The 24779-nt window shown below is 47.3% G+C and overlaps 1 protein-coding gene across 2 annotated transcripts in view; it reads left to right on the top strand.

The window, feature by feature from the left end:
* The window catches only part of Crmp1 (collapsin response mediator protein 1), a 52535-nt gene that overhangs the window by 5484 nt on the left and 22272 nt on the right, over positions 1-24779 (top strand). For both annotated transcript variants that reach the window (XM_085691961.2, XM_048415125.3), the window contains exons 2-3: positions 18146-18234; positions 22349-22533. In XM_085691961.2, coding sequence (XP_085548087.1) covers positions 18146-18234; positions 22349-22533 — 274 coding nt within the window. The remainder of the gene's footprint in view (positions 1-18145; positions 18235-22348; positions 22534-24779) is intronic.

The following is a 24779-nucleotide window of genomic DNA, read 5'->3' as shown; positions in this document are numbered from 1 at the left end:
TAAGGTGGGCCTGGTGCAGGCACTAATGAGTCAATAGCTTGGGTCCCTCTGTGTTGTGTGCTCCTGACAGATCTAAGCTTGAGGGTGCCAGTGTCTCAGGTTGAAGTTCAACAGATGGCTGCTAGGCAGGTCTGTGGAAAGGGCTCCTTTGGAGTCATTCCTTTGGCTCTCAGTCTGTTGAGCTGCAGGGCCATCCTACTGTGACCTTCTGCAATAGAGATGAAGGGCTCAGCCTTTACACCAGATGGCTGGTGGGTATGTGTCCTGCAATGGTGGCTTTTTGAGCCCCAGTGCTTTGATATCCTTAGCAGGTACCCCCACAAGACTCATGAGCAGTCTGACCATCCCAGCAGAGTTGTTAGTGTGTTGGCACCCTTGACTTATGAAAGACTTGGGTACTGCTGGCCTGTCTGCTGCTTTAATCCTTTATGCAAAGTAGACGATTAACCTGTGGGACAATTGCAGAGATGTTCTGCTAACCTCAGGAGTGGTTCCAAGGAGTGTGGTGAGGAGAGATGCAGAAAGGGTATCTCAGATACTTAAAAAGGCCTATGAGAAGGCACTTGTTCCTTTGAAGCACATTGTCTGCCCCAACCACAAAAATTTGTGGTTTTAAGAGGAAATAGCAAGCTTTAGAGGCTGGATGGGAAGGTAAGAACCCTTTCTATACATGGGGACCTTTTGCTAATGGTACATGGACTGTGATGGGGATCAGGTCCCCTTTTAAAATGCCACTGTGGCTTTCTAGACGCTACAGCCCTCACCTGCTCCCCAGCAGTCACTAGGTAGTTTATAATAAGTGCCTGGTCTCTGCCAGACATAGGGACAGTGGGAAGGAAATGGCCTTAGCTCCCAAGTTAGCAATAATTGACATCCAATTCATAAATGGTCATAAATGGTAGGTATAGTGAAGGGGAGTAAGGAGTCTGCAGGCAACTTCAGCAGGTATGTAGAGGACAAGGGTCAAAGGAGGTGGTTCTTGGAGGAGGCAGGAGAAAAGCCATTATGGGTTTCCACCTTTGCTGCCGTGTGGCTTCTCTGCACACTGAAAGCAAACCTTGGAAAAGCCAAAGGTGCTTCAATCAGCCTGAGGAGAAGCCTGAGGTGCAGGAAGGCTCAAGATTCAGGACACAGAAGCAAGCAGAGAGTACAGTTGCAGTCTCAGGTCCCTTTTGTAGGGTGCTGTGTCACCCCATGGGCCTATTAATCTCTCTGATGGGGAGAGATCCACAGTGATGGAGACCTAGGCTTCAGTGGGGAATCCAGAGATGTGTACTAGAACAGGGAGCACAGGGGCACACAGGCCATGCACCTTATGGACAGACATGGAGATGGAACTAGAAAAATGCTTTACTCTGATTGGCTGTGATTTGGAGTCATTTCTTCTTTTAAGCATCCCAATCCTTCATGAGATGATGGACAGGTTGGCCTGATGGAGAAGGAGGATGGGAAACACACTCTTAGTCTCCATCCCCAGGGGCTAGATAAAATATTGATGAAGCTCTCTCATGGGTGGATTTTTCTGTAATGAATAGCACAGACAGGGAGGGGGGAGTTAACATAGCTGAAGCTATTTACAGGTGCCCACTGTGTTTAGCAAGTACAGTGTTTTGGGTGTGGCTCTGAGCAAACAAAGGCACTGGGCTCCTTGGCCTTGCAGAAGCTCTGAGCTCCCGGAGAAGCCACAGGGTGTGTGTGTGCTTGCTCGGCTGTATGCAGGGGGAAGTCAAGGGAGCTTGCTATAGTGCTTCTGGTTGTTATTAACAATGGGACATGCAGCTCTTGCTGTAGTCTACCTGACTCCTATCATCTTCCACACGGATCTTAGAACCATGGGAATAGGGTAGCCTAGGTGTGTTCTCAATCACCATTGCTTCCCAAAGAGGAAACTAAGGTTCGAAGGTATGCACAGGCAGGTCAAGGTTCTTGTACTGGGCTAAGGAGGAAAGATTCATGTTCAAGTTTACATTCAAACAGGCAGAGTGAGTGGACTGCTCTGCTTGCTGAGAAAAATCATGGGGTGGGCATTTTGTGGTGTGTCTTTGTATATGTGAATATATGGTGGTGTGAAAATGTGTGTGTGTGTGTGTGTGTGTGTGTGTGTGTTTAATCAAACAGTGAAGGCAGGGAAGAAACTCATATTAGGCTGGAGTTGTGACTCTAATATAAAACTTATGGGGGAAAAGAGAAACCAAAAAAAAAAAAAAAAAAAAAAAAAAAAAAAAGCAAACCTGTGAAGCATGTGGCTATCTATCCCAAAGGGGACTTTCATTTAGAATAGGTGCTCACTAATCCCCTGAGTCTTTGCACAAAGGACTTGGATACTTGCACAATTTGGAAAATCAATTGGAAGCCACACACCAGCACTAAGGACCCAGGAGGAGCAGAGGACAGCACACCAGGGCCACCGTGGTCTGATCTGAGTTCCTGCCATCCAGGACAGAAGCAGAAACCCCAGTAATGTAAAGTTTATGGGCAGGAAGAAGTGAGCCAAATTCGAAGAAAAAAATATTTCTATTACGACCAAATTCTTTTTTGTGTCTTTTATTTAATTTTTTTTCATTTTACATGCCAGCCCCAGTTCCCCTCTCTCCTCTTCTCCTGCTTCCTCATCTCCCCCCATCCCATTCCCATTTACTCCTTAGAGGGGCAAGGCCTCCCTTGGGGAGTCAACAAAGTTTGGCATACCAATAAAACCAAATTCTTAAGGAGGTTTCCAGAAGGAACACAGAAGTGACAGGGTGGTGTCACAGCACAGTGATCCACCAGTTTTGAACACTCATCCTTTGAATTTTTTAAAATTTTTTGAGGCAGGATCTCACTTTGTATGTAGCCTAGGCTATTCTATAACTCACTTTGTAGCTCAGGCTAACCTTTACTATCCATACTCTTGCTTAGTCTCCAAGTGCTGAGGTTCCAGGCGTGAATTCCTTGTAACAGTTCTGATATTTCAGGCATGATTCCTTGTATCAGTTGCTTCATGGGTTCGTTACAAAGTGAACTTGGCCAATGCTTATGGTACACATTCAGTGTAATACTCCCAAGAGTTCCTAGCACATAGCAAGTATCTAACAGGTCAGATGCAGCTCCTTACTCATTCACCCCGAAGAAACAGAAATTTGAATTTCACCTTAGCGACTAGTACTGTTCAAATAGTGACTGTGCAGGTTTTCTTACCAAGTTGGCCATCAAAGTGACAAAGTGCACACATCCGAGACAAGTTAATAGTAGCTAAAGGACAAGTTGGGTCAGAGCATGCCAGGAAAATTCTAAGACAAGGACCAGGCCGTGGTACTGGCTAGAAGCCACAGAAGGCTTCATGGGTTTCACAGAGGCATGAATAAGAATTTGATTGCTGGACACAAAGATGGAACAGCACCCATGAGATCTGTGTTGGGAGGAGAGAATCGTCACCAAAAGAAGGTGAAGAGTTTTACACAAAGGAATCAGAAGGTGAGGGACTTGAGAGAGATCTGAATTTTCAGGCAACTGAGGATGCTTTAGGACTGTGGAGGTTGGAGTGCACCCTAGGTAAAAGAAATTACACAGACTCCAAGGAGATGTCTGATTCTGGGCAAGTCATTTCCTTTTCTTAGATATTGAATTCCTTTTCTTACTGTGAAATAGGTGAGGTGGTTGAGATTCAATGTTACAGTGTACAATTCTGAAGCCCTATGGGTCATAGGAAAGCACTGAAAGATGGTGTTTTAGAAGAAAACAGTGACAGTTCTGAAGTCAGGATTTCTGGGCTTGAATCTTGAGAGTCCACACAGTCTCCCCATTCATCAACTTTTCTCTATGCTCATCTATAAAAGAAGACTCATAATACCAGCCACCATGGGGCCCTATCCCCTGATCACTAGATGAAAAACCATGTAAGGTGCTGAGAATTGTTTCTGCACTGAGTAAACACCACATGGGGTAGCTGTCAGCACGATCACCATGGGGCAGTGTTGTGCAATAGTCCAAAACACTGAGATCCAGAGCATGCCAGTATCGGTCAATGTTGCACAATAGTACAAATCACTGAGATCCAGTGCATGCCACAGCCTCTGCTGCTATGAGAAGGTGCATCTGCCTCATGTATCTCTCCACATTGAGACCAGGCTGAAGGAGGAGCAGAACATGCCAACTGGAAGCCACCTAAAAGGCCTTTAGCAACTTCTGCCCCATCATGGTGTATACCATATATATCATGCCATATTTCAAGTCATAGGGCTGAGCCTCAAGTTGGGGTAAACCTGAAGTCAGTTTCCTGGAGGTGACTGGAGGACTTCATGGGCCAGTTCTGGTGCCGAAGAGATACTTATAATCATCTGTTGAAACCAATGCCGACCTTGTTATGGGAATATATGTGTGATGGAGAAAAGGCACAGTGATTGTTCTTAGGTGGCGTTGATTCGAAGGGCAGTTAGCAGTATAGGTTGGCATGGCGGTGTGAGGCAAGGGTCAGGTGTAGAGAGGGAACCATGTAGAGGTCTGGAAGAGACACTATAGAAAGGAAAAATGGAAGCTGTTTTCTCAGCCCCTGGGAGTGATGTGGTGTGCTGGAACCATCACCAACTGAACTGTGGGTCAGCGACAAAGTTTACAGAGTGTTTTAACAACATCTGTCTTAGAGTTCTGAGCACTCCCAGGTGCTGAGTAGAGCCTGGTTTGTTGCTGTGAGCAAAAATGAAGCATCTGGTGCTGACAAGACAAAGAAGCCTCAGAGGATGTCCTCCTTCCCACAGGACCAAGAAGAACTAGGTCAGGGCATCAGACAGTGGGATGGTGTTGAAGGGCAAATCTGTGCAGTCATTGCTGCTAAGAACCTCTGAGATAAGGAAACATGGCTGCCAACCTAGCTGGTGGTGTTTGCTATTTAAACGCTTCAGGAGTGTTTCTGGGTTTTAGACTATTTGTCAATATTTCCTGGTTAGAGAGGCTGAGAACCCCATTTCCCTGGTATGATGTCTAGATCGCAAGGTTTGCTCTAAGCTAATACAACTATGAATCAATGCTGGTTGGTGGTTCACACCGTGGGGTGGGAGCTGGGATACTTGACAGGGAACGTGATTCAGCACACACAAGTGGGGCTGGGGAGGTGGCTCAGTGAGTAAAATGCTTGCCACGCAGCATGAGGATCTGAGTCTGTATCCCTAACTCGTGAAAATTCTGGGTGTGGTGCACACCTCTGTAACTCCAGCTCGGGCGAGGGAGGGGTGAAGAGGGGAAGACACTGGGTAGTAAGATAAGCAGATCCCCAGAGCTCACTAGCCAGCCAGCTTAACCAAATCCATGAGCTACTGATTCAGTGAGAGACCCGATCTTAAAGAATATGGAGAGCAATTGAGAAAGGCGGCTCACAGCATTGTCTCACTCTCCATATGAACGTTATCTGATGGACACGGGCACGCGTCCACACGAACACATTTGCATGACATACACACATCAGAAAGCAAGAGCAAACATTGGTGCCTGTGACTGTGTGACCTCCCCAGTCCCATAGACTTTACTCAGCCCTCTGCTGTAGGAACCTGGTGCTCCCTCCTTGGGTAGGATCGCTCTCCCTAGCATTCTGCCTTTGCCAGCAAGATCTATTCTCTAAGGAGCACCCTTATTCCCGGGGTGGGAGCTGTGAGCTCTTTGGTTAGTTCCTCATGTCTGTACGTTCCACTTTGCCATAAGCACACAAAGGACTGGGAGAGTCACTCCTCCTCAGCCTCTCTTCAGGAGCGCCCCTTCATTTGCCAGTCACCTAAGGGACTCCTTACTGTGTGTGGGGATGGATGGAATCCACACGGTAAGCCATACTTTTCGGCTGAGTGAGTTTTAGCTGCCCCTGCATGGATTCTCCTTCCTTAAGGTCTGTCTGGGCTTAGCTCTGGGCTAGTTTGCAGCATTAAGGGCTTTAGAAATGGGGGCTTTTTTAGAGTGGAACCTTGGCAGTAAGGAGAGGACAGATCTGCTTTGCCAGGGGGCTTTGCTGGCTTTCACACTGGACAGCACCATTTTCAGTACTGTTCACGTTCAAGTGGGGACACGTGTGTATGACCTTACTCCCAGTGGCTTGACTCAGTAACAACCTGGTGTCAGTTTCAAGGAAGACTCAGTGGATCTGATACAGAACCAAACCACATAGAGCAAGCACATGGCTGCTCAAGGGATGTAGTCCCTATCCTCAGACCGGGCTGGTATGCACACATGTGCAGGCATACGTGTTGCTGGAGATTGAACCCAGAGTGTCAGGCACGCTAGGCAAGGTCTCTACCATCAAGCTATTTCCTTAGCAGAAAGGTGCTTTTTGTCATAACAGATCCTGAAGGCTCAAGTCCTAGTGCAATCTCCACAAATATTTGCATTCTGTAAACTCTGCATTGAAGGGAATCTTATAAACTTGGGGCGGTTTTCTGTGTTTGTGTAGAAAATGTCTGACATGATTTATTCTCCTGGCTCATGCAGGGATTTCGAATGCCTTCTCCTAGAATCTTTACAGTTACAGGAGGTCACCGCCTCACACACAGCTGGGTTAGCTCTGGGACAGTTCTGGGTGGCAGGTGTTTCTTTTGTGAAGTGCCCATGATAAATGACCCAGTGCTCTTCTCTCCTGCTGCTCTCAACACTGGGAAGCTGTTCTTCCACACTAGGGCCTCCTCTTCTTACACCACCTCCTCTATCCTTTCTCTGTGCCAAGAACAGCGTCATGTTTGGCTTCTCTACTTCTCTGCCCCAGTTTGCTTTCTGTTGCCATGATGAGCCACTCTAACCAAAAGCCATTTAGGGAAGGGATGGGTTTGTTTGACTTACACTTCCAAGTCATAGTCCATCACTGAGGGAAGTCAGGACGAGAGCCAGAACGGCAAATCAAAGGCAGGTTTGGTTGCTACTCTATGTAATGTTAACTCTTACAAGGGAACTCACACACCGCCAAGGATATACAACAGGAACCATGAAGGTACACTGAGTGCTGGCTCACCCACACGCTCATTCATGATACAGCCCCACCTGCCCAGGGAATGATACCACACACAGTGGACTGGGCCCTTCCACGTCGATTAACAAGACAACCCTTCATCTACACGTCCACAGGCCTGTCTGATCTTGGCAGTCCCTTGATTGAGGACGAGACTCCTCGCTCTGGGTATGTCAAATTGACAGTGAAAGCTACAGGATCCACCCCCTCTTTTTTTTTCCTTTTCACTGAGCTTTATTTCTGGGCACATGTAGCAATATGAACCCAAAAATTGAACTTGAATGATTTGACACTGATTTTTAAAGAACACACAAGGAAAATTCTTCCTACTTCTTCAAATGCCTGAATGCAGATGTGTGACCTGGAATCCTGGATGTCCTGGTCTGATGTTCAGGGTGTAGGCAGCTTGTGGGCTTCTAGATCTTCAGGTAATCCCATGAGGCCAGGGCTCTGACTGCCTCCATTTACAGAGGAGGAGCACAGCCTGCAGAGGTGACATGGAGGGGGGTGGGGGTAAGCTGAAGTCTCAGCACCAAGTGGAGGATCTGTCTTCAGGAAATAAGGCAGATAAGGCTGAGCTTAAATATGGAACACCCTGAATATGCAGCCAAAGGTACATACCTCTCACTGGGGGAACTCCACAGGGTGCTAGAACCAGGCCATTGGGATGGGGATGGGGAGGCAAGGATCTGCAGGCTGAGCAGACCTGGCAAGTGGTCCACCCTTCCGGGATGTCATAGACAAAGGCATGATGGCTTTAGTAGGTAAGTAAGTATGATGGTTCTCATGGAGGACCCGGGAAGGGCCCTCCATCCTGTGGATGGAGATGCCACTGAAAGGTTGTGGGTTGAGGTCAGACAATTGAATTTGTATTTCAGAAAGTCACTCTGGTGTCACATATTTAATGGGGGGGTGGAGTGGGGTGGAGGCTCATGTATAATGAAGATATCCTTATTCCTAGATATTTCCCAGGAGTAAGAGAAGGGGGGGGGTTATTGTATAGGTACCAAGTGGAACAAGGTTCAAATTCTGAAACCATCTCTTGTCTATGTGACTTGAAGCAAACTACTTGCCTTCTCTGAGTTTCCCCATTTGTAGAAACTACTCTTGCTTCCTGTGGGGATTTAAGACTTAAAAATAGAAATGGAGACCCGTGTGGATTAGGCTAGGGCAACCTTTTGCAGGCAGCATGAATGACCTACCCAGTGGGGTCTTTGGAGATTGTGCCATTTTACACAGACATAATTCTGCCATTTGAGCATTTCCTGAACATTGACCAGTACAATGGGCCTGAGATCCTGCTGTTACAGCTGTAGTTGTCATGGAAACAGGCCTGAGCTCTATTCCCTGGGGCCCATCTACATTTCTGACTCAAAAGGGAAACACCACCCTGCTTCCTTCCAGGCAAAGGAAGGGCGAGTGGGTGTTAATTAGACTGAGTCCCACACTGGTTCCCACTCCCTGGGTCTCTCCTGACTGTGGATGGAAAGGCTGCCACCAGGATAATTTGTGTGACTGAATAAACAGATGTGTGCAGCTGTGTGGTGGTACTTGCTGCTGCCAGGCAGCTTGGTGGGAGGTATGGAGGGGCTACTGAGGGTAGGAGCCCCACTGTGGCAGTGTGAAGTGTTTGGGCTGTTCAGCCCACAGCCAGCCTGTGCGCTCGTTCACGGAGGTGCTGTGCTGTACTGAACAGCAAACACCCACGCACTCTGCAGAAAACAACAGTGATGTTTACTACATCAGGGGTGGCCGGGGCACTGCTCCTCTAGGTCTGTCTCTGGGATTCTGTCTGGGTCAGGTTTGCTCCTTCAAGCATCTCATTTGGGTCACATGTCATTTGAGTCCTGCGGGAGGCTGACTAGAGAGGGCTGGCCTAAATTATCTGTGTCTGAAAGTCCTGCTTGTCTCGTGCATCCTAGTCTCTCCTCTTGCTGGTCAAACCTATTCACAGGGCTGGTCTGCAGCCATTGCAAAGCTTGACCAGGGTGTGTATGTGACTGGGGGTAGGGAGGCTGTCACAATTCGGAATTAAAGTCATAACCTGCTGCAGAGAGTTGACACCCGGAGATCTGGGGATTTTCAGTGATGTCATTTGTTACTTACATCTGGACAGCAAGAATTTTGCTAAAAGCACCTAGCATGAAATTTTTACCAGGTCACCCAGAGTAGTTTGGAGGCTAGGAAGTAGGCCTGGTGCTGTGCTGTGATCTGTCCGTCTGTCTGTCCATTGATCTCTCTCTCTCTCTCTCTCTCTCTCTCTCTCTCTCTCTCTCTCTCTCTCTCTGCATGTGTGGAACACCTAAATACCCTATCGAAGTTCGGAGTTTCGAATGTGAGCCTTGCTCACTGGTAGGATTTGGAGGGTTAATAACTTTCTAATTCCAGCTCCACCTTCCCCTTTTCATAAGAGAAATCAACCCCACTTGTGTTCATTTTCTGACAGGTGTATTTCTTCTAAGATAGGGCCTCCTTGGTCTCTGTGAAGCTAGTTTCCACTCTTGCCCCTTAAAGAGGAAGTCCTACCCCCTTCCTTGGAGTGGGAGCGACTGCTCAGCTACCCTGGTCTTTGTCTTCCTCTCTTTCCTGCTTGTGAATCCGGGAGCCTTCCCAGAATCTGTGACTTGAGGACCAGTGATGGTATTCAATCACTGATCCCAGTGGTCAACCTCAGCATCAGCTGAGGGAGGGGCCCCATATCCAACCTTTGGAGAATTAAAATGCTGAAAGGGAGATTGGGCAATATTTGAAGCTGACGATGTCCATCATTAAACAAGCCATTTTTACTTTAGTTCTTTGGGGATGTAAAAAAATTAAAAGAATTTCTAGCCATCCCAAATAGAAAACCAACAAGGACCTGCAGTGCTGAATGAGGTGGGGGAGAGAAGGATCTCCAGGTTTGGGGAGCCACGGTGCCCAGTGGACCATGTTTCAGAACCATGGACAGCACCTTCGCCGCTCCTCGAGGCTCATCCCTGAGGTCTGTGCCTGCAGACACTCTGTTTATGGAAGTGTTCACCTCCCTGCTTTTACAGCTTTGTAAATTTCCACTCACATTTGAGAGCCTGGCCCAAGCCCCCCTCTCTGAAGACTCAATCACTGTCTCTCTTGTCTAATCACAGCTTTAATGTTTTGTTAATTTTTAGATGGCGCGGCTGACCAGCCTGTCATTTTTGGATAAATGTTAGTTAGGTAAGAATAGCACCGCTTTGCTGTGACGAGTCCCAGATCATAGTGGGTTTTTGTGCAGTTTCTGACAACTACCTTTGTGGAAAGGTTCGATTTCATCCCCACTGTGTGAGATGAGAGCCGGACCCATGGGAGATGGGATTGTGTGATGCCTCTTGGGAACTGACATGTCGTACGTGCTAGACCCAGCCCTAGCTGAGCCTTAATGTGGATGATTTTTCTGTTGTGTGGATAAGAATGCCTGAAGTGTTGAGCTATTTTTTGTAGTAGAACTGCACAAAATACTTCCCATCTGGAGGAGGAAAAAGGCCTTCTGCCAGCGTGCCCCCTCTCCAGTGGATCTGGTAGCAGACAATGTCAGGTTTGGAGCAGAAGTCCTTCCTCTGGCCCGGGCCACACTCCAACTCACAAGACTCTTGGCAGAAGAAATGGCATTGCTGCCCATGTTCAGATAGACCCTTCGGAAGAGGTGTTCAGCAGCCCCTACCCTCTGTGGGCCTTGCATTCCATAGGTGTCCCTCTCCAGCCAGTGGGGCAAGGACTCCAGAGAAAGTGATGCATTTTTCTGTCTCAGCAAGTCTTTCTAAATACTATGTGGCCCCAGGCTAGTTCTTGGGAATTTGGGAATGTAGGGATCCTATGCACAGGACTCTCTGGCTATAAGGTGTGGGCAGCTCAACAGTGTGCGTGTGTGTGTGTGTGTGTGTGTGTGTGTGTATGTGTGTGCATAGACAGGTGCAGTGCAGGGATGTTGGGAAGGCATGCATCTTACTGCAGTGGTGACATGGGGGACACCCAGGGTCATTTACTCCCAGAAAGACTCATTCTCCCTCCAGTCACTTTCAGTTAGAGAGTTATGTTTTCCTTTTTTTCCCAACATTTTATTATTTGTCCTTAAAACTTCCTAGAAACTATGAGTAGCCCAGTGATAAGCTATTAGTAGTGTGACTATGCCATCACATTTGATTTTGCATTCTTTATTATGTATCCATATTTGACATTTTCCTGAAGACCATGTCCCAGCACTCAGTTTCCGGTTTCCTTGACACATGTTGTAACCCTTTAACCTTACCGTTCAGCTATTAGGAAAATATAGGATAACCAATGACCTTCCGCTTCAACTTAGTTCCCCCTTCCTTGTTACCATCATGCAGAGCCTGAACTCCTTTTTGTGAAGGGCCTTCATGTCCCTCAGGGTCTCTGGCTGCTCTGGAGACCTCTCCCATATTCCTTACTCTGAGGTTACAGTCAGCTCCCCCGTCTGCATGTTCAATGTGTCGTGCTTCAGTCAACCACAGATGGAAAATGGCAGGTGGTACTTTGCACCTGTTCTTAGCATGCACCAGCAACACCCCACGCCGCCCTGTTGTCTATATTCCTTAGACAGCACAGCCTACCGACTAGTGCCATGGTGTCTCCATTGAATTCAGTGTTATGTGTAACCCAGGGATGACATAAATATTTGGGAGGATGGATACAGGTTGGATGCTAATACTGCACTATTTATATGAGGGAGCGAAACCCATGTGGATTGTGGCTTTTGTGGGTGGTCTTAGAGCCACATCTCTTTATATATGTGGGGGCTATACTCAGCTAAAGACTCCGCCCCCAGACCTCTGCTTTTCAGGCCTCTTTCCTCATGAGACTCCCTCCTTGGAGTGTAGCCTGGCTTCTTTCTTCATGGGACCCCCTTTCTCTGGAGCCTCTTTCCTCCTTTGCATGACACTCATTCAGACTGGGAATGCGTGTTTTCTTCTCCTGCAGGGATGTGAATGGAGACTTCCTTCCTGCCCTCCTGTCCCTCTATCATCTTGACTTTGCCACACTGGGCTGCAAAGGCTGGGTAGTTAGTGTCCCCCACTAGGTTGAATGCCCTTAAGGACCAAAACCTGTTTCTTTCAGCTATCTGAAACAACTGTTTCTGCAAGGTTTTTTTTTTTTGTGTGTGTGTGTAGGTGTATATGAACATGTGTATGTTGTGTGCATAGAAGCCAGAAGACACCGTTGAGTGTCACGAGTGTCACTTCCCAGGTGCCACGTGTCCTTTTTAAGTCACTGACTTTGTGTGTACTTCACTGGTTATACGCGGTTGGCTGCTGTGAGCTGTAGGCATTTGCCTGTGTCCTCCCTGATGCTGGGATGACAACCATGTGCCACCACTCCTGGGCTTCCTTATGTGGATTCTGGGGATAGAACTCATGTCCTTGAGCTTGCAAGGCAAGCACAACTTTACTGACGGAGCTATCTCCTCTGCCCTTGTATCCATTTTTTACTCATGGGGAAAAGGAGTTTTAGAACGCAAGGCCCTTGGATCAGAGAATATTTCCAAATTCCATCTGCTCATGAGGTGCCACAAATTCTAAAGTGTGGAGATATTTTAAAATTGTCAGCAGTGTGGTTTGGTGGATCCCATGTGGACAGTAAGTTGAGAGTCCTTGAGTCTGACCTGCGCCTCGGTTATTTGTGCAAAGCTGGGCCACCCGTGCTCCTGGGTTTAATCTGTCTGATACACAACATTCCATGTATCACCTACAAAAAAACATGACTTTCAAACCCAGCATGTCTTCTGTGGAAATTGTTCCACTAAATTGGCCCACCCCCACTCTGTTCATGGACAGTGTGAGTTTGAAAAGGCTTTATTAACTTCTCCGGAGTCTTCACCATGCGTCACATACTGGCAGGGTGAGGGCTGTCCTGAAGAGAAGCCTTAATGCTGTGCCAGGCAGGGTTTACTGGACTTGCTGCCCCTGGGAACCCTAGTCCGTGATGGCATCTTCTGAGTAGCTGAGCTGGAGTTTTGCAGAAATGACTCTGAAAATGGTTGGGGAGACGGCTCATTTTGTAAGTGCCGCCAGAGTGTAAGAGTAAATTTAGTCCCTGGAAACCACATAAAAAGCCAGACAAGGGCATGGCTCAATTGGTAAGGGCCGGTGCGGAAGAATTTGGTTCCTGGAAGCCACATAAAAAAGCCAGGCATGGTGGCGAGCCTATAATCACAGCATAGGAAAGACTGTGAGAGGTGAATTCCTGGGGCTCATAGGCCAGCCAGCCTAGCCTAATTGGGAAGGTTCAAGCCAATGAGAGACTGTCTCAAAAGAGTAAGAGCAAATTAGGGGATATGATACTCAACCTCCACATATCTGCATGTACCCACCACACATGCACATGCACATGCACTGCCCCAGAAATGAACACACACACGCATATGCACACACACACACACACACACACACACACACACTTGCACGCACGCGCGTGCACACACACACACTCAGGAGAGCGGGAGAGAGAGGACTGTCAAAGGCAGAGTAGCAATCATTTTCAGGAATGGAGGAAGACAGACAGATACAGCAGTTCTTGCCTTGTGTATATATTTTCTTCTGCAGATTTTCTGGTGCCCGTCACCTGGTGGTTTCTCTCACGTACACCATCTGGAGCTAGATGGAGGGGTATGTTTGAGCACAGACAGGCTCTGCCACGTAACTCTGGAAGCATAGCACAGGCTGGGACTGACCCAGCACACTGGCACACTGTGCATTTAAATACATCCTTTCAGGCTGCACCGGAGAAACCCACTATTAAATGTGACAAGTCAGACACTGCTCCCTGCTGTGTGCCAGCTGTGGGTGACTCATGTTTGCTTGCTTTCTGGTGCTGGGAAACCTGGCCTCCCACTTGTCGGCGCCGCCTCAACATGCAGGGCCCTGTCCTCTTCTGTCGGATGTTTGTACTGCTCTCCAAGGTCTTGTGGGGTTGCAACATCCTCGTTGCCTGCTGCCTTAGGAGAACAGGACAGGAGCTTGGACTTGAGAGTGACTGACCTTGAACAAATTGTTTTAAAGACATTTCAGACAGGAAATGGGGGCTGCCCCACACTTTTCTCCCTTTAACAAATGCTGTCATTTCTTTTCACTCCAGCCTCACCCACTCATCTTTCAAGAACCAGTTCAGATGCCTCAGGATGCCTATCTGCCCATCGTCTTTCAGTGTATCCATTCATTCGTCCATCCATCCGTCCGTCCGTCCGTCCGTCCATCCATCCATCCATTTAACCATCCATCCATCCATCCATCCATTTAACCATCCATCCATCCATCCATCCTTTCATTTAACCATCCATCCATCCATCCATCTGTCATCCTTTGATCTACCCATCCATTCATCTACCCAATAATTCATTTATCATGCCATCCATCCATCCTTAATTTTTCTATTCACCTTTCCTCCCTTTCCTCCTTCCTTCCCTCCTTCCTTCCATAAATGGTTCTGTGATGGTTAGGTTTTACTTTCAAGTCAATACAACCTAGGATCACCCGAGAAGAGGGAAACTTTTTTGAGAAATTGCCACCATCAGATTGGCCCATGAGCAAGTCTGTGGGGTACTGTCTTGATTGAATGATTGATGTGGGAATGCCCAGCCTACTGTGGGTGGCATCATCCCTAGGTAGGTATCCTGGGATAAATAGGAAAGCTAGCTGGACACAGGAGAAGCCATTGAACAAGCCAATAAGTAGCTTCCTTCCATGGTTCCTGACTCTAGGTGTTGGAAGGAGGCTGCTAGTTAGTTCCCAGCCACTTAGCCTTGAAATAACCACACAGATACTGTATTAATTAAATCACTGCTTGGCCCATTAGCTCTAGCTTCTTATCGGGCTAGCTCTTACATTTTAATTTAACCCATTTCTAGTAATCTGTGTATTACCAAATGGCTGTGGCTTACTGGCTAATGTTCCATCTGGCTCTGGCAGGGCTACATGGCTTCTCTCTGACTCTGCCTCCTTTCTCCCAGAATTCCATTTAGTTTTCCCCACCTAGCTCTATTCCCCTATAGCTTGCTATAGGCCAAAGCAGTTTCTTTATTAATCAGTGATATTCACAACATACAGAGTAGAATCCCACATCACCTAGGTTCCTGTCCTGAGTTCCTGGTCTGACTTCCCTCAGTGATAGATTATAACCTGGGCGTGTAAGCTGAAGTGAACACTTTCCTCTGTCAAGTTACTTTTGGCCAGTGTTTTGTCACAACAGCAGCTTGGAATCTAATGGGTCAAGCAATACATTAGCCCGACATGGATATAATCCATGTGGCATACACTCTCGAAAGGGCCGGGAAAACAGAAAGCAGGTGTGGTATATAGGTTCTGCAGGCAGGTGGTAAAATGTGATACTTGCTCAGATGATGCTGTCCGAGCAAAGTCTGAACCCTGCTGCCAGCTGCAAGATCCCACGCTTTGCTTCTGCTCAGCAAGCCCCAGCTTCCTTAGCGTGAATTCCTCGCTGGGCTTGCTCATCTTCTACTTCCCTGACATAGTAGCTGCCATGGCAGAGGGACCATCAGCTTGTCCTCGCATTTCAGGACAGCAGACTCCAGCTCCAACTGCACTCTGTCTAACTAGATCCACGATAACTGGATTTCGTATTTCTGCATCTGCCTCCTTTCTCTACTTCCTCCACTGACTTTCTAGGCTCCCCTTAGAGCCTTTGTTTCCCCCTCCCCCCCCCAGGTCATCCTGTCACGTCTTGCTTTAGGAGACTGGGTTCTTCTCTGTAAAACTCTGTAAAACTCTCCCTTCTCAAGGAATGGGGTTTAAGGTGCGGCTTGTGGGGAGGGAGCCATGGAAACTGTAAATAAACATATGGGAAAATGTATAGCCTCAGAGATACAAATGACCAAATCTTAATACTGAACAAAGCTATTGCTGAAATGATAGCACAATTATGTATCCACAAGGCAGATCGTATAGGCATTTCAAATCAGAACCATAAAGAACATGTTGTAACTTGGGACATGCTTATGGCAAAATGTAAAGGCAGAACTCTCTAGTTTGCTACCTCTGGGCTTCACATAGCTTTCGGTGTGTCTGGAATTCTTAACACTGTCCCCTAGCCCTCTCCCTTTCCAATACTTTTTGTGGTCCAGCCTTCTTCAGCTTATTTATGGATTTGAGCCTGCCCTACCTAATCCCCCGATGAACTTGGAAGGCCCATTCTTGCCCTCCTGACCCCCATCAACCCTGTGGCTTGTTAAACATCTACATCTCATCCATCAGCCCAGGAGAGCAGACCCAGATGCTCCCGTGTCCTCTGTCTCTTCAGAGTGTGACCCTGACTGCGAACTGAAAAATCAATCAGCCAGCACATGGCCCATGCAGGCGGTGATGGCACAAAGACCACTACAGAGTTGTAACATCAGAATGCCTGGCCATAGACTGTGTGTGAGGGGAGGAGGAGTTTTCATCTTTTCATTATCTTTTATTGTGTTTTGAGTATGATTATGATCATATTTAAAAAGTGGCTTAAGAAATTCTTATTTTACAAATGACCTAGTTTCTCTGACTAATGAGCGGAAGTCACGAGGGAGGAGCTAGTGCAGGCAGCAGGGAGTCAGAGAACTCATTGTAGGTGCACGGAGGCCGCCCCCCTTCCCCAGTGAACATTTCTGAACAAGTTAAAATTGAATATGGTCTGATGGGGGATTGGGTTAAAGGAAGCGGTATTAATCGGGTTAGTGGGAATTGCAAATTATGCTTACAGTTTATTTTAAAAGTCCTTAAAAGGGATTGGGAAGATGGTTCAGTTAGGAATTCTTGCCAAGAAAGCAGAGGACCTGAGTTTATATCCACAGCACTCACGTAAAAAGCCAGGCATGACAGAGTGTGCCTGTAACTCCAGTGCTGTTGAGGCAGAGACCAGAGGATCCCTGGAATTCACGGCCCAACCAGCCTCGTCTAATTCATGAACTCCAGGTTCAGTGACCAATTCTGTCTCAAAAACTGACGTGGAGAGTGACTGAGGAAGACACCCAGTGTTGACTTACGTCCTCTGCACATGCGTGGACCAATCGTGCACACCCATGCAAACACCACCCCTTCATGTCCTGAACAGAGATGTGTCCTAAGTTTCTATGGCTAGAGTTATGCGGCGATGGTGGGTTTTTGTTTAAATATTCATCGGGAGCTGACAGAACAGCTCAGTGGGTCATGGCATTTGCCACACAAGCCCCACAACCTGAGTTCAATTCCCAGAACCTGTGTAAAGGTGGAAGGAGAGAACCTGTTCCTGGAAGTTGACCTCTGACCTCCACAAGCACACAAAGCACATGTACACATCCATTCCCTCCCACTATTAATGAGAGTAAAGCAAAAAGCTTTTTAAATACACGGCAAAATTGAGAAACATTTGACGGTGGAAAATGCAGCAAGCCAATAATGGTGGGCCGTCAGACAGAGGAGGGGCCGTGCATGGATCTCAGGGCCTCATCCAGTGCTGTCTTCACTGTTGAAGATATCTGAAGCTTTATATCAAAAGTTAAAGGGGACAGGGTGTGGCCAGGTGGTGCACTGGCTAAGGGCACTAGCCCTCCTTTCAGAGGACTAAGATTTGATTCCCAGCATCCACGTGGCAGCTGGTAGCCATCTGTAACTCCAGTTCCAGGGGATCTGATGCCCTCATCTGGCCTGCAAGGTCACTGCATACAGTTGGTGCACAAAATGTAAATGCAGGCAAAAGCCTTGTTTTAGTTACTGGGAAGAGACACCACAACTAAGGCAACTTATAGAAGAAAGCATTTAATTGGGAGCTTGCGTATGTTTTCAGAGGGTGAGTCCATGGCCACCATAGTGGGGGGAATGGTAGGCAGGCAGGTAGGCTTGGCCCCAGAGCTTAGTGGTTTTATAATGATGTGCAAGTTGGAGGGAGAGAGAGAGAGAGAGAGAGAGAGAGAGAGAGAGAGAGAGAGAGCTTAGAATGGACTTTTGAAGCCTCAAAGCCCACCCCAGTGACACGCCTTCTCTGACAAGGCCACTCCTCCCAATCCTTCCTGAAACAGTTCCACCCACTAAGGACCAAGCATTCAGATATATGAACCTATGGGAGCCATTCTTTTTCAAACCATCACAACAATGTTCATACACATAGAATATAAATAAAGGCCCCAAAAGCTAAAAGAATATCTAGGTCTTGTCTCTCACCGGCGATCTAACATGTTGCTTCGTCTTTCAGAGTGACCGGCTCCTCATCAGAGGTGGACGCATCATCAACGATGACCAGTCCTTCTACGCCGATGTCTACCTGGAAGATGGACTCATAAAGTGGGTTGGCCAGAACAGACCTTTTAAGAGCTTGGCCCCTCTAGGCTCCTTGGCCTTACACCCTGTGGAAGGCTGATGCTCTTCCCTGAATGATTCTCCCGTGTTACTGCTTGTCACACATATAGGGCGGGAGGTCAGATTGTGGGTGCAGCACGTGCTGGCATGCATGGAGGCCCCGCACACACCCTACCTTCTGCTTCTTCGACGCTCATCACTCAGGTGTCTGATGCAGATGCTCAGCTCTTGTTATCATGGGAGTAGCAGCTTGCCTGCAGTATAGCGTAAGGGAGGGACCCATATCCCACCCTTAGCCATCTGCCTGAATCTTTAGTTCTGTCTTTTACCTGCCAGTTTCTGGGACTGGGCTGAGTGTACCCAGAAAAGAAGGGGACTATTACCTTCCACACAAGAAAAGCCTCTTGGTATTGGAGTTTTCCCTGATGTCCCCGTGGTTTCTGTCCTATTCATGACAACCAAGGATGAGATCAGCTCTAGACTACTGCATCAAAATGTCACGGGTGACTTGAAAGACAGGAATTTATTTCTACTGGTTCTGGAGACTGGTGGTCGTAAAACAAGGTGCCACCAGTGATTGATTTGCATTCCTTGGTTCTAAATGACCACTTCATTTATTTATTTATTTATTTATTTATTTATTTATTTATTTATTTATTTATTTAGCTATGTCCACAGTTGTTCTGTGTGACATAGAAACAGCTGTCTTGGTGGAAGGTTACTGGTCTTTATAGACTAGGGATTCACCCTTGGGGCTTCATTTAAACCTCAATACATCCTTAGCAGCTGTTTCAGTGTGGAATGGGTGGTGGATGGGCTTCCTCATGAACTATGAGGGACCTATGCAGTCCACAACAACAGATGATCACATCTATCTCTGTGGCTGTGACAGAGCATTGCTGCTCTCTGCCTTTGATATGGGGTGGCCTTGATTTTCTACCCAACTCTTCCCTTGAGGTCTGGTTGAGGAGAGAGGGGGGAGAGAAGAAGGTCATCATAGGGCCACCCTGGGCATCGGGTACATGAGCAAATGGGGGTGTGTGTGAAGAAGATGGGAAGAGGAAGTAATAGGTTGGAAGGTATCTTGTCAGTAGGACCAGCCTGGGGCCATGTGTGCTTTAGGATGAGGAAGAAGATGGGAGGAAGAGGCTGGAAATGCTGGGGTGCATTAGGAGAGACCACTTATGCAAAGTACAGTGAAGAGTGGGGCTCAGGAGTGTGGGCTGGCCCCTGCCTTCCTTCTTTCCAGTTCTGGGAACTACAGAGCTAATAGGGAGGTAAGAATGGGCCCTACAATGAGTGCTTTTTGGGTACCTTGGCAAGGTACTGAGCCACGCAGGCTGGGGTTCTGTGGCTCCTCAGGTGCAGCACAGTGACCTCACTGGGTTGTGCTGCCGCCCCTGTAATGGGGGCGGGCACATTTAGATCATTGCCCTTCCATGTTGAATGCATACTGGGTACTACATGAGATGATTCATATGGTATGAATAGGAAATTCAGCTCTGCAGTAGGGGCCCGGTGCTTAGTAGGGCCACCCTTAGCCTTAATGAGCCACATGTTCAGGGAAACTGAACCCCCTTCAGTTTCCAGTTTCCACAGGATCCCAAGAGTTTGGAGGGGAGACTGTGCGCTCAGGTGAGAACTATGGAAGGGAGGCAGACAACTCTCATGACAGCTGTCACAGTTAGGGTTTGGATGTCCCCTTGATAGACCTCCACTTCACTACTTCTGGCTGTGGAGCAGCCCTGTGTGATGCCAGGGTTCCTCAGGAGAACTCAGCTGTCGTAATCACTGTGTGGGCCTGCTCATCTGTTTCTGTTCATCCTAACTCGGTCCATTCTTACTCAAGAGGCCTGAGGCTTTTGCATTGTACCTGGGTTGAGTGCTTACTGGGACTGGCGTTATGGTCATCATAGCAATACCCTCCTCTTCATTACTGATGTCTTTATCCACTTTATAAAAGTCAGGGGGCATTTGGAGCATCTGGATTTGGTTTTTCAAGTAAATTTGCTGCCACCTGGATTTAGTGATGCCATCCCAGTGATGACTTTGGAAGCGGCTGAGCTCCCCTCCTGCTCTGGTGCACCCTGTCTCAGATTGCCTAGACATTTCCACAGGGGCCAGGCTGCTAGTTGCTGTGGTTGTCCCTCCCAGGCCTGTTGTGAGGTTCCCTCCTGGGCTCCTATCTCAAGTAGGGACCAGATTGCTGGCCAGCATGGCACACTTGGTCATGCTGGTCCAGCCCTCTGGGAAGCTAGGAGTCCCTCTGGAAGTTATCATTTGCCAGAGGCTTTGCAGGTAGCTCTGGAAGCTTTCCTACCTGTTTAAAACTGTACTCCAATTTCTTGACTAAGGTGAGGGCGCTGTGCCCAGTCCATGTAATGCCTTCCCACAGCCCAGCGCTGCAACACACAGATCGATTTGTTCAGCTAGAGTCCCAGGTCTGGGTATGGCAGGGCAGGTGCCTCTAAAAAGGCTTCTCTTGGTCGTTGATACTATCTTGAACCCGTATCCTCACAGGCTTATCCCCCTGTGTGCTTCATTGTCCTAATGTCTTTGTAAAAAAGTGAATTGTCTTATTTTGTTTTTGAGATTATAATTAAATTTTTCCCTTTCCTCCCTCCAAACCCTCCCATATATCCCTCCTTGACTGCTTTCAAATTCATCGCCTCTTTTCTCATGAATTGTTATTACATGAGGATATGTATACTTCTATACCTACATATTCCCAAATATAACCTTCTTAGTCTTTACAATGCTGCTTGTATGTATGTTGTCAGGGCTGGCCATGTGGTATGTGGCAACCCGTTGATGTACGTTTCCCTGAAGACACTATGTCTCCTGCTCTCAGCGTCCTTAGTTGTGTGTAGTTGTTTGTGTAGGGTTGAGTCCTCATGGACTTTTTTCTGTCCCCCTTTGGCATGTCAGTGGCTGTCTTCCTTGTTCAGCTCATGTGTGAACAGTCACGTCAGTGAGACTTTACGGGTGCAGCTCCTGACATTACTAGCAGACACAGTCTCAGAAGAAAGTCTCCCATCTTCTGGCTCTTACGATCTTTCCACCCCCTCTTCTGCAGTGTTTCCTGCTCCTCAGGTGAGGGAGTATTTTATAGATGCATCCCCTGAGACTGGGCTCCCCAGCTCTGCATTTTGATTGGTTGTGGTTTTATCATGGTCTCTACCTGTTGTGAAGAGACGTGTCTTAGTTGAGGGTTGAGGACTACACTTGCTTGTGGGTATGAAGACAAACGTTTAGATTGTATTTAGGGATTATGCTGGTTTAGTAGTGACTTGAGGTTCTCCTCCAAGATCCAGGACTTCACTAATTCTGGGTGGTTGACTAGGTTTTCAGTCCCAGACATGGTTTCCCTCTTTTGAGCAGTTCTTAAGTCCACTTAGAGAGCTATTGTTTACCACTTAGGTCTGCCTGCCACTACTGATCGTTGATATAGGGTTCTGATGCCATTCTGATCATGGATACAGTTCATAGGTGTCACAGTTGTGTACGGCTGTTGGCTGCCTTCCTCCTGATGTCTTAGTATAGAAACTCTAGTTCTATTGGATTAGGCTTCACCCCAGTGACCTATTTACCTCTGTGAAGACCCTGTCCCTACTGCAGTCATATTCTGAGTTTGTGGGGGTTAAAGTGTCAACATAAGAATGTTAGGGGGACACATTTCAGTACCTACTGGTGTCTGTGAAGTCTGGTGGGACTGATAGAACCTATCGCTGTCTCACTCAGTGGCTCTTCTCTGTATCCTTTAGGGGACTGTCAAAAAATCATAAAGTACCCTAGGCCTGACCACTTCTTAGAGAGGCTGGTTTCTTCTCAGCTCTGCCATCTCCCCTCCTGGAGTCTTCTAGATAGCTTGGCCAAGTTACCAGTCCTGTGGTGCTTCTGGATTTGGCCTAGGCTGCTGTCAAATGCTACAGCAGACTCTAAGCCCTGAGGGTGCTGTATCTGAGTTCTCCTTCTCGGCCCAGTGCCTGTGTCAGCCTGGGTGGGAAACATGGACTCCGAGGAGTTGACATTGTACAAATGGCTGCCTTGCTTGGTTTTCTTTTAAAAAACTAAAGATTTCTCTATTATTTGCCTCTAGACAAATAGGAGAGAACCTGATTGTCCCTGGTGGGGTGAAAACCATCGAGGCCAATGGACGAATGGTCATTCCTGGGGGCATCGATGTCAACACTTACCTGCAGAAGCCCTGCCAGGGCATGACCTCAGCCGATGACTTCTTCCAGGGCACCAAAGCAGCACTGGCGGGTGGAACCACAATGATCAGTGAGTGGCACTGTCCCTGGCCTTAGGAACGTGGGCGGTGAGCTCTCCCCTCCCTGTTCATACACACTGGTGTTTGATCCACCAAGCCCTGTACTCAGAGTTCTGTGTAAACTCCTCATCACACCCCTGTCACAATCAATATAGGTCACTGCTGTGTGTGCCTCTTGTCCAGCACAAAAGAGTTCAGATACATGGGCATTAACTTTTAAAAGTTACTTTACTCTGCATCAAGGTAAAATTGTTACCAATGTGGCATAGTCAGGTTGGGTGTTTGCAGGTTCTTGGCCTTGTATTCAAGGAATTGAAAAAAAGTTCCCATAGTTTTGCAAATGTAGCAAAGACATGTGGTTCAACTCAGAGCTAGAACAGGTCAGAATACACTTCAGGGGACATGAGGAAGACATGCAAGAGCCCCATTATTTTTATGGGGATCCAAGTAGTTTTGTTACCAAGAGCCATAGTGAGGGTGGTTCTGTTTTGATTGATAGATTAGGTTACATAATTATTTTTCTACTGTACATATCCCTTCCCATAATGCATCTAAGTCTAATCACATACACTCTCAAGTATGCATAGAAATAAGGTGATAAAAGTTCCCTTTGAGAACACAGTTTGCCTTACTGTACAAACACCCCAAACCAGTTCAGGTTGGTTAAGTTTTTCTGGGGTCCTACTTGGGCATAAAGAGAGCATGATTGAATAGAACCTAAGATTGATGGTTGTTATGGGAAGGAAAAACCTATTCCATTGTTCAGAGAGGGTTTGCATGACGCTCAATATATCTGGAGTTCTGAGGGGCTAACAGATTGCTAGGTGCATTGTTCAGAGTATGGTGTGTGTCCTTAATATGTGCAGGTGAGAGTCTCAGGCTGCCAAGTACATTATTATTTAATCGGAGGTGTGCATAGCCCAAGCCAAGTGGAGTCCCAGGTTGCTAACCTCTTCCCTATGGTTGCTTACCTAAAAATGACTAGTGAATCATGAATTTCAGTACTCAGGATGAGATGAAAGTCTGCATTTAGAGTCTTAGAAATGAAGCAAATTTAAAAGTGTCAAGTCTTTTTCTTAGCTTTGCTGGACCACATTGGTTCAAACGTGTGCTTCATATCTTCCAGAGAGAGAGAGAGAGAGAGAGAGAGAGAGAGAGAGAGAGAGAGAGAGAGAGAGAGGAGAGAAGAAAGAGGTAAAGGTCCTCCTAGTGCATGACAGTGGCCTTTCTGATCCTAGGAGTATAATGGGTTTTTATCTGGGGGTATGCTGGGCAGAGGGAGTGTCATTTAAAGAATGCTTTGGGTCATAGGGAGATCAAGATAAACACAGACAACATTCTGAACAACTTTCTGAAGTGTGAATTTAGCTGAAGTTATAATAGAAGGTGGAAGAGATTCACAGAGCAAAGTGATTTGCCTGTGGTTACACAGCTAGAAAGTAGTTATATTAGTTGTAGCTGTATCAGTGTTGTTGCGATAATGCTATGCTAATGCTACATAATGGACAAGCTCTGGATTCTTTTGTTATACATTGTTATTACCAAGTACCTCAACTCAGTGGTCCTGTGACTCAGGAGTCCCTCACTCCTGGTAAATGACATCATGGTATAAACACCATGTAAGACTGGAGGAGATCACAAGGTAGAACTCACTGTCTAGTAAAGACATCAACTCACTGAGTGAACCCAGTATCAGTGCTTTCTGTGGGCACAAACATAGTGTCCCAGTCATCTTCTATTAGATCCTACCTCTTAAAAGTTTCACTATTGGAACCCTGGAGACCCAGCTTCAGATGCATGAGTACTTGACGGACTCAGTCAAATCACATCACCAGTGAATTCACACTGTTTACTATTCTGCATCTTTATGTGTGGCCGGGAAGGAAGTGTTGCAGTGGCCACTTCAGGCTGTGGCTGGATCAGGGCCCTGGGGCACCCCCCCTTCTGGAACCCAGGCACGCTCATTGCATTCTACTCATGACCCATGCCAGTAAGAGGGATGGCCTGGGAGACCTCCAACTTCCTCTTGCAGCAGCATCCCTTCCCTTGCTCTGGCTCCCACCCACCTTGGCTGAACAGTCACAGGGCCAGGCCTAACTTCCCTGAAGTACTGTCTGCCTCAGTGAGCCAGGGAAGCAGTGGAGTGTCCAGGAAGCCTCTCAGTTCATTGCAGTCCCCCTGGACCTGGGACGACCATCTGACCTGCTTTCATTTGTATCCTGTTGTGATGAGGTTTTCTTTAAAAAGACATGAGTTG

This window comes from Myodes glareolus, chromosome 8 (genome assembly GCF_982192425.1).
Source record: "Myodes glareolus chromosome 8, mMyoGla1.1, whole genome shotgun sequence".
Lineage (NCBI taxonomy): Eukaryota > Metazoa > Chordata > Mammalia > Rodentia > Cricetidae > Myodes > Myodes glareolus.
This window is presented reverse-complemented; position numbering and strand designations above follow the sequence as displayed.